Source organism: Octopus bimaculoides, chromosome 25, assembly GCF_001194135.2.
Source record: "Octopus bimaculoides isolate UCB-OBI-ISO-001 chromosome 25, ASM119413v2, whole genome shotgun sequence".
NCBI lineage: Eukaryota > Metazoa > Mollusca > Cephalopoda > Octopoda > Octopodidae > Octopus > Octopus bimaculoides.
The window spans coordinates 20,683,826-20,693,226 of NC_069005.1; the positions used below are offsets into that span (position 1 = coordinate 20,683,826).

Here is a 9,401-nt window from a genome sequence, read left to right on the forward strand (position 1 = left end):
ACTGGGTACTGCTCTGGATTTTAATGTTATACTGACAAAAGAGACAGTAATAAATCCAGTAATGTGCACGACTCTTCTATAATAATATTTTGTTGTATACCCAATTGAATATTAGCTAATAACCCATTTTCTATAGCGATGTTTGAACAAAAATTTTAATAATTTTATATTTTGTTGAATTTACCTGTAATTAAAGTCACTTTGTGACAAAAATTTTGGTATAGAATTGGTTGAGAACCTTTCGTGAATTTATCTTCCAAAAATCACATTAATATGTTGATAAATAAAAAAGTTAGAGTTGTTTAACGAAACCAGCCTAAATTTATGATTATGTTAGAAATTAATTGAAACACATAAGGGGTGTAATTTGGTTAGAAATATGGTAACGAAAGGGTTAAAGTTAGTTGGTGACCTCACTAGTACCAGTGGCATGAGAAAAGCACCCAGTATGCATTGTAAAATGGTTGGCATAAGAAAAGGCATCCAGCTATGGAAACAATGCCCAAGCCGATATTGGAGCTTGACACAGCCTTATGGCTCATGGGATTCCAATAAACTATCCAAACCATGCCAGTATAGAAAATGGATGTTAACTGATGCTATAGGCTTCTTTCAGTTTCCATCTATCAAATCCACTAACAAGGCTTTGGTTGGCCTGAGGCTATAGAAGACATTTGCCCAGGATGCCCCACAGTGGGACCGAACCTGATTGGGAAGCAAACTTCTTAATCTAGCTAAACCTATATATATATATATATATATATATATATATAATACAATTAACATATGAGTATATATTATATATACGTACATACCTACATCAACATGTATATATAGATGCATATCTAGGTACAGGACATAGCAAAAAAACGTGGACAAAATGATAAACTGAGTACAGAAAACACACAGGCCACATAGAGAACATTTCCTTCATCAAACAATCATTAAACTTCCATGTTCCACTGCCATGTAGCATAGCTGTACATATACAGGCATCTGACTTACACCCTCCCCACAAAAATTGCAGGCCAAAATGTGAAATCATTAAATTAATGTCTGAAACATAAATTATCATGAAGTCTTAATAGAAAGCTTTTATTTAAATCATTTTAAAAGAGGAAGTTTGTATCATAGAACCAAGGGTGTTTTGAGAGGGTTGATACTGAAGGCTTTAAAGGTGAACAAGATCAATCCAGGAAAAAAAAAAAAAAAAAAAAAAAAGCAGCAAACTTTAAGGATAACTTACAAAATGAATTTTTTCCGTTCTTCAGCATAAGTGTATCTTGGCACTGAAAACGCATCAATCACACTAAAGGCATTTTCTCTGAAATCAAACAACAAATATTTTAAATAACAAAGATGGTCAGGACTAAAGAGCTATGTTCTATTTCAAATCTCAAAGTTGGTAACGAGATTAAGTTTCCAAGTAATAACAAATGTGTCGTTACATCAAGATTTACCTTGCCAGGTACAGCTGTCAACTCTCATTTAGTCCTCTTTTCAGTAGATTTCTAATGACTCGACTGTTGAAAATGTTTCCATTAATTTGAGGAATTTTCAGCACAGACATGGCTGTGTGGTTAACAAGCTTACTTCCCAACCGCATGATTTTGAGTTCAGTCCCACTGCATGGCACCTTGGGCAAGTATCTTCTACTATAGCCTCAAGTCAACCAACTTGTGAGTGGATTTGGTAGACAGAAATTGAAAGAAGCCTGTAGTAGATGTGTGAGCATGTTTGTGTGAGTGTGTATCTCCTTTCACTTCTTTGTGTTTACTGGTTGTTAACAAAGGCTTCACTATTCATGTGAATAGCATTGTTTGCTTGCAGTTTACCAGATACATCCCTGGGTTTCTTGACATGTTGCAGAGTTCTTGTAAACCAAAGGCTCATTCATTTGATGTCCTTGTTTCCAGTTCTCTAAATAAGTATGTCTGGATAATTGTCTAGTTTGGAAACAGCTGAGGGTTGGTTGTTGTCAAGAAGAGCATCTAGCATACAAAACTCTGCATCAACATATTTTTATCTGTCTTTGGTCAGTAAGTGTTATTTCCTATTTGCTTCTATCTAGAAATCAAAGGAAATGACTACTATTCCCTTCAAACTTTGCTTCTGTCACCTGGACATCAATGTTTTGAAACTGACCTATTTTCCATTACATTTCAGATTGATTCTGTGCAGAGTTGCTGAAGCAGAAATATCATTATAGCAAATATTCTGCTCAATTTGCTTCTCAGTTGCTTGACCTTAACCACTTGAGCATGTCCCTTAGTGGCTGATAATATTTGTATCTCTCTGATCATGAGCAGGAGTAGTGGGGCAGCATCACAGCCATGCACTGAGAAGGATTCTTTGGGGTTTGAATAAATATAACAAAAGCAAAGTTTGAAGGAAATATTAACTATTTTTCACACTTTCTAGGGAAAAGCAAACAGAGAGAAAATATAAGAGAAAAATAAAGAAAAACAAGAAATAAAAGAGAGAAAAATAAAGAAAAACAAAAACACCAGTGCAAGAAATACTGAAAGACATCTTAACGAGAAGTCATGTATCCTGTTTGTAACAAGTATCTATATGTATTTTTGACAAGGCTACAAATTTTGGAGAGTACAGAAAATTACACCAAGTACTTGACTGGTACTTTATTTTACTGACCCAATCACATGGTTCTGGGTTCAGTCCCATTGCATGTCTTCTACTGCCTCGGGCCAACTAAGTATTCATAGTGGATTTGATAGACAGAAACTGAAAGAAGCCTGTCATGTGTGTTAGTTTTTTTTTTGACTATGTTTGTCCCCCACCACTACTTGACAACCTATCATGGTGTGTTTACATCCTTGTAACTTATTAGGTGGACAAAGGGATGATAGAATAAGAACAGATAAAACAAAATAAGTACTAAGATCAATTTGGTCAACTGAAATTCAAGATGGTGCCCCCAACATGGCCAAAGTCTAATGACCAAAACAAGGTAGAAGGGCACCTAAATATGGCAAAGAATTTTGTCCAACTCATTAAAAATCCCGTCAATCCAAATATTTGACAAAAACCATTCCACTTGACACTGGCAGCACATGTTCTCCTCACCAACCAAGTTTTGGTATCAAATACAGGATGGCAATGCATTTAGGTAGTCACAGTTCTGAGTAGCTATGACCACACATTTACTGTCTTGTGCTGCACTGTACATAGGTCCTTAATTCAAGACCTACTTACATCAATTCAGTGTGCTGGGGGGAGAGAATTGAATAGTTATACTGGAAGATGGTCATCTTTTGCCAATTAAACACACCTTATTTATTTGATCTTCATTTTAGTTTTATTAGTATATATTTTTATTTATTTTATTTGTCTGGTAAGAGGAGACCATGTGGGACAGAAGAGCTGCAGAAGTCACAGAATGTGTGACAAAAGAAATTTGGTGGAAAATAAACTAAAAAGTGAAAAAAATAATAAAGCTATAGTGAAGATCAAATAAATAGTGCTTGTTTTAATTAGTAAAAGATGACCATCTCCAACTATGTATAACAATATCCATTTCCAAATCAACGGTCTTGTGAAACAAATACATAATCCTAAATTAAACTGAATGCTCACTGTAAAAGTTGAGGGAGAGAAAAAAAAAAAGACAGGGTCCATCAATTAACAAGAAACTTACCCATCGTTTTCATTACCAGCAACACATTCCTGCAGTGCAGTCATGCAGGTAAATCGATCTATCAAAGATGATGTCACTAACAAGGAAAAAAAAAAAACTATAAACTTCATTGAAATAGTTCTTACTGAGATAGAAGGCCACAAATTGGCTAGGGAGGAGGTTAGTAAAATTGACTACTTTACTGCCAACTCTGGAAAGATGAAAGGCAAAGCTGACTTAGGGAAAATATGAACTTAAAATGTATAATAATAACACAAAGTGATGTGGAGGAGGTACGAATAAGTATTGATGAATTTCTGTGCTAAAATTACAGATTCAATGAAGCCTTCTTGTCAAGAGCTCCACAATGATTAAAGTACAAATAAAAAATGGCAAAAGCCAGACTCCACTTCTTAGACATTGATGTTACTTCAATGAAGGAAGCAGCTCTGAAGAGAATGAGTTACTTCCACTTATGCCCATTGCTTCTGAACAAAGTGGTTCAGTATCACTGTGCAGCACCTTCTGCATTATTGTATTTATTGCATGTTCATTTCCTTTATTCAATGTCCATTCTTCATACTCACATCTTTAATTATCCTCTCACTTATTCCTTATGTATTATAACAACGCTTATTTTATATTCTTATTCATTTTAATTTAATCATGTTTTAAGCTAGAATTGATTTTTTTTTTTATTTTGCTTTCTTCATTATACATATATATAGATATCATTTAATATCCATTGTCCATGCTGCACCAGACTTCAGTTTGATTTGGCATGGTTTTCTACAGTTCGATGCCCTTCATAATGCCAACCACTCCAAGAGTGCAATGGGTGCTTTTACGTGCCATTTTCAAGACACCGGTATCTGCCATGACTGCGATTTTGCTCAGCTTGATAGGTCTTCTCAAGCATGACATAATGCTGAAGGTCTCGGTCATTGCCTTCGTTAGGCCCAATGCTCAAAAGGAAGTCAGCCACTTTGCCACTGTGAGGCCCAACATTCGAAAGGTGTTCTTTAAGTGTCACCAGCACGGGTGCCAGTTAGCACAACTGATTTCACTTGGCTTGATGGGTCATCTCAACCATAACACATTGCCAAATATCACGGTCACCAGTCACTGCCTCTGGGAGGCTCAAAGTTTGAAGATCATTCTTCACCACCACATCCCACGTCCTCCTGGGTCTACCTCTACCACCGTTTAGAGATCAGCACTTCTTAACACAGCTGTTCTCATCCGTATGCATCACATGACCATACCAGCACAGTCCTCTCTCTTGCATACCACATCTGGTGCCTCTTAAGCCCAACTTTTCTCTCAAGATGCTTACACTCTGTTGAACATGCACAGACATTGCACATCCAGCAAAGCATACTGGCTTTGTTTCTGTCAAGCCTTTGCATATCCTCAGCTATCACAGCCCATGTTTCACTGCCATGCAGCATAGCAGTTTGCACACACAGGATCAAACAATCTGTCTTTCACTCTGAGAGAGGGGCCCTTTGTTACCAGCAGGGGTAGGAGCTCTCTGAACTTTGTCCTTCCACTTCCGAGATGGTAAAGAATGTAATTTATGAGTGATCTGGTTAATGTTTCTAGCAGACCCATGTAGAGGCTTCCTAATATGTTTACCAGTGCTGAGTCATGTCCTATAGTCAAAATGAGTGTGGAGATAGGTTCTAGACATGGATAGTCCCATGGTTGAAAAGAATAGAAAAACAAAGGAAAGACCACAAAACTGGGGAATGGAACATAAATTCAATCAAACCTCAATAATACAGAACTCCTAGTAGAGGGAAAAAAAAAGAAAAAGAAAAATGTCTTACTCACAAGGTTGCTTCATTACATTCTCCAAAATTTTGTCAATCATCTGCATTCTTTTACTTGATTTCATAGTCTCCAAATGTTCCAAAAGAAATTTACTGGCTTCACTGAAAAACAGGAAACAATCAGGTTGAAAACCTCCATCATTCTGCGGTAACAGTTCACACCTCCAACTTGTAATTTTTTCATATTCCAACAAAGGGAAACTTTTGCTCTATGATCATTTAATTTTGTAAAGCAACTTTCTAATTGTATGAAATTGAAGATTCACTGGTTTTTATCAATTTCTCACAGTGTGCATTGTGGCTGTTCTTGTGATAAGAAAAGTACTAACATACGCAATTTTTTGAAAAATTTTATTTTCATCTCAGCATGCAGGGCCAGCACTAGGAGGTGTAGGGTCCAACTAGAGACCTGTCAGTAGGGCCCTCTACTCTACAAAAGCTGAAGATAGGTGTTTTATATTGTGTAGTATGCCAGTCCTAGCTAAAAAGCATTGAAACCACAATGATATACTGAAAATTCATCATAGTGTCCTCCACTCTAGTGTGTGCGCAGAGCCCTCTCTTGACACGGCCTAATTTGAACAAACTTGTCTAATTGGCTTAATGACATACATGAATAACAGTTGGCATACAATATGCCAACTGACATCCTGGGTGTGAACAATGTCATTTGACACTTGTAACCATTGGAACACTCAAAGAGTTAATTCTCTGATGCTCATCGTGCGGATGATCCTATGACAAGCACAATGCCTGGCTGGGTTAGCCAGGTGATTTCAGCAACAGAGTTCTTATTGCTCAAGAAGGATGTTTTGGAGAACACTGATTCCTTGATACATGAAACAACAAAAAATATTTTGTTTAACCCCAGGCTAGTGACCACCCAGTAGGTCTAGGATGAAAAAAGTTCCAGCCATGAATACTTTGTCTTTAATTCAGGCATAGTCTAGGAGGACTATATAACTGCAGTGTGATGAATACATTCTTGCTTATTGCAATGTCAACCCTCATCCAACAGACCTATCATTAAATAAACGTTCCAACCATGACCATCCCATCAACACAATGTCTCCTTACCATAAGACAATAGAGTGTTATTTTAAGGAGATTTGACTGCTATTTCTAGCACACTGAATAACATCATTCAGGCTAGAACGCTTTAGTTTGACCCAAAACATGTATGAGGGTTTTTTCTAAACAAAGTAAGCAATTTTATTTTTACACAAAGTAAATAATTTATGTAAAGTAAATAAATTATACACTACCTGTTTTTGATAGAGTCCATTAAAAAGTCGGTCTTTCAAAATCTACTGTAGTTCAAATGGTATCAGTACAATTATCTTTTGTGTAACCCCTACCAAATTGGTGGACTTGGGCACATTGTAGAAATAGATGACTCTGATGTGCAAGCGCAAATACAACGGAGGATGGGATAGAGAGGATAAAAATAGGTTTTTTAGTCTTTGTACCTGACCGTTCTTCTGAAACTTTTCTACCACTTATTAAAAAAAGTTATCAAGGAATCAGTGTTCTCCAAAACATCCTTCTTGAGCAATAGGAACTCTGTTGCTGAAATCACCTGGTTAACCCAGCCAGGCATTGTGCTTGTCATAGGATCATCCGCACGATGGGCATCACAGAATTAACTCTTTGAGTGTTCCAATAGTTAGGAGTGGCTGTGTGGTAAGTAGCTAGCTTACCAACCACATGGTCCCGGGTTCAGTCCCACTGCGCGGCATCTTGGGCACGTGTCTTCTACTATAGCCTCGGGCCGACCAAAGCCTTGTGAGTGGATTTGGTAGACGGAAGCTGAAAGAAGCCCGTCGTATATATGTATATATATATGTATGTGCGTGTGTATGTTTGTATGTGTGTGTTTGTCCCCGTAACTTAGCGGTTCGGCAAAAGAGATCGATTGAATAAGTACTAGGCTTCTAAAGAATAAGTCCTGGGGTCGATTTGCTCGACTAAAAGGCGGTGCTCCAGCATGGCCACAGTCAAAAGACTAAAACAAGTAAAAGAGTAAAACCAGGAATGACTATATATTCTGATTGTTAGAGTGCGTACAATGGGTTTACTGAAATAGATGCGACACCAAAATACACCGTGGAAGAACGTAAAACGACGTTTTTAGAGTGAGATAGGGAAGTGTCAACAGAAAAAAAAAAGGTAATCTTCAAGTTTACGGGGATCAAAAAAAAAATATTCAAGGGAAGTAACTGAATGTCTTACCAGTATTCTCAGTACATCTCTGTTTATAAATAAATCACACGTCATTTGATTGACGTTAGGGTGTGATTTATTTATAAACAGCTAGAAGAAAACGGATAATACTGGTAAGTCGTTCAGTTATTTCCCTTGAATATTCTTATTTATTTTTTTTATCGCCCTAAACTTGAAGATTACCAAAAAAAAAAAAAATTTACCTTGCAACTTTTGCGCATTCGAGCTAGATAGTCGTTGTAGGATCGACTAGTCACGACTAGCTAGCGCGGATGCGCGCACCGGAACCACTCTTCTCGAATAGTACCCAAAATAGTAAATTGGGGATCCATAATAGTATTTTTACGGCTCTTGAAAAAATGCTGGGTCCAGATGGACTATATGTAATCTGAACCTTTCCCCCCTTGTTTTATTATTGTTTTTTTTACGGAATCCCACGTTTTAGGCTATGGAGATTCCGATTCTGAAATTTTTTTTCAAGAATCTCTATTTCAAACAGGTTTCTTTCTCTAACATTTTGCATAGTTCAGCCTACATGAGTGAATGGGTGATAAACAAAATAGGAATTTTAGTCAAACTAAAGCGTTTGACCGGAGCTCAACGATAAAAGAAATTAGTCTAACAGGTGTAAAACAACTTGCTCTGAACGAAAATGAAGAAAAAAAAATGCGCGCTCGCGAACGGCTGAGGTGGGGAGAGGACTTGGAACATTCGCATCGTCACACATTGATGGCCTCTAAACTAGTGTTTGACCCGGTGTCAAAAACAAAAAATAATTAGTGTAACAGGTGTAAAACAACTTGCTGTGAATATATGTGTGTGTGTGTGTAATAAAAGTAGTTTTTAAAATGGTGAAGAACCCCTGGGCTAGAATAGAACTGAAAAAGAAAAAAAAATAGGCTGAAATACTTCGATTGGCATACTCAATGAGAAGCAGTCTTAGAGACTGAACACAAAGAATTTCCAACTATTAGCCATACACATGGTTGGTACAACTCTGTAGTTATGCCCACATGGTCACACATTTTTCAAGGAATAATCGATTTTATCGGAAATTTTATACAAATATCTCTAAGATGGCGTAGATTAGAATGGTAATCTTCAAGTTTAGGGGGGGTAAAAAGGTAAATAAAAATATTCAAGGGAAATAACTGAACGACTTACCATTATTATCCGTTTTCTTTTAGCTGTTTATAAATAAATCACACACGTGCTTTTTTTTTGCTTCTTTCTAAAACAGCATGCGACGGAATTTCTTATAAAAGTTTAAAATGATTAAGGGAGTACCCGACGGAACGGAGTCAAAAACAACTGGCAGAAAAGAAACAATTGTGCATGGAGAGAACTTTGTCGATGGAAATGATAATGAAATTCAACAGATAAATTTCTAGGACTGCATGCTGATCTCAATGAGATCGTGTTCATTAAAAATAGATATTTATTAATGAAATTTTCTACAGTTATGCTCCAGATGTTTGAATATATTGCACTGTGGAAAATTTCATTAAAATATATCTATTTTCGCCGAGTGAGGGTCACCATGCAGTTCTAGAAATTCACCTACTCAACATTAATACACTTCAGAAATGGCAGCCAAAAAATAAACAAATGTTTTTTCTTTTGGAATTGAATTCCGCCATAGAAATTCATATAGATAAGATGAGATTGAGCATTTCGTTTTCAGCAACAATAAGATGTTGTGCAGC

The 9,401-nt window shown here is 36.7% G+C and overlaps 1 protein-coding gene across 2 annotated transcripts in view; it reads right to left on the minus strand.

The window, feature by feature from the left end:
* The window catches only part of LOC106875171 (DNA polymerase epsilon subunit 2), a 38,298-nt gene that overhangs the window by 26,950 nt on the left and 1,947 nt on the right, over positions 1-9,401 (minus strand). The window contains exons 1-4 of one of the 2 annotated variants that reach the window (XM_052976757.1): positions 6,738-7,682; positions 5,474-5,574; positions 3,659-3,734; positions 1,247-1,324 (exon numbers count right to left, since the gene is read on the minus strand). In XM_052976757.1, the coding sequence (XP_052832717.1) occupies positions 1,247-1,324; positions 3,659-3,734; positions 5,474-5,574; positions 6,738-6,757 (275 nt within the window). In that variant the 5' untranslated portion in view covers positions 6,758-7,682. Of the gene's footprint in view, positions 1-1,246; positions 1,325-3,658; positions 3,735-5,473; positions 5,575-6,737; positions 7,683-9,401 lie in introns of those variants that run through there. The other variant, XM_052976756.1, reaches the window with a different exon arrangement.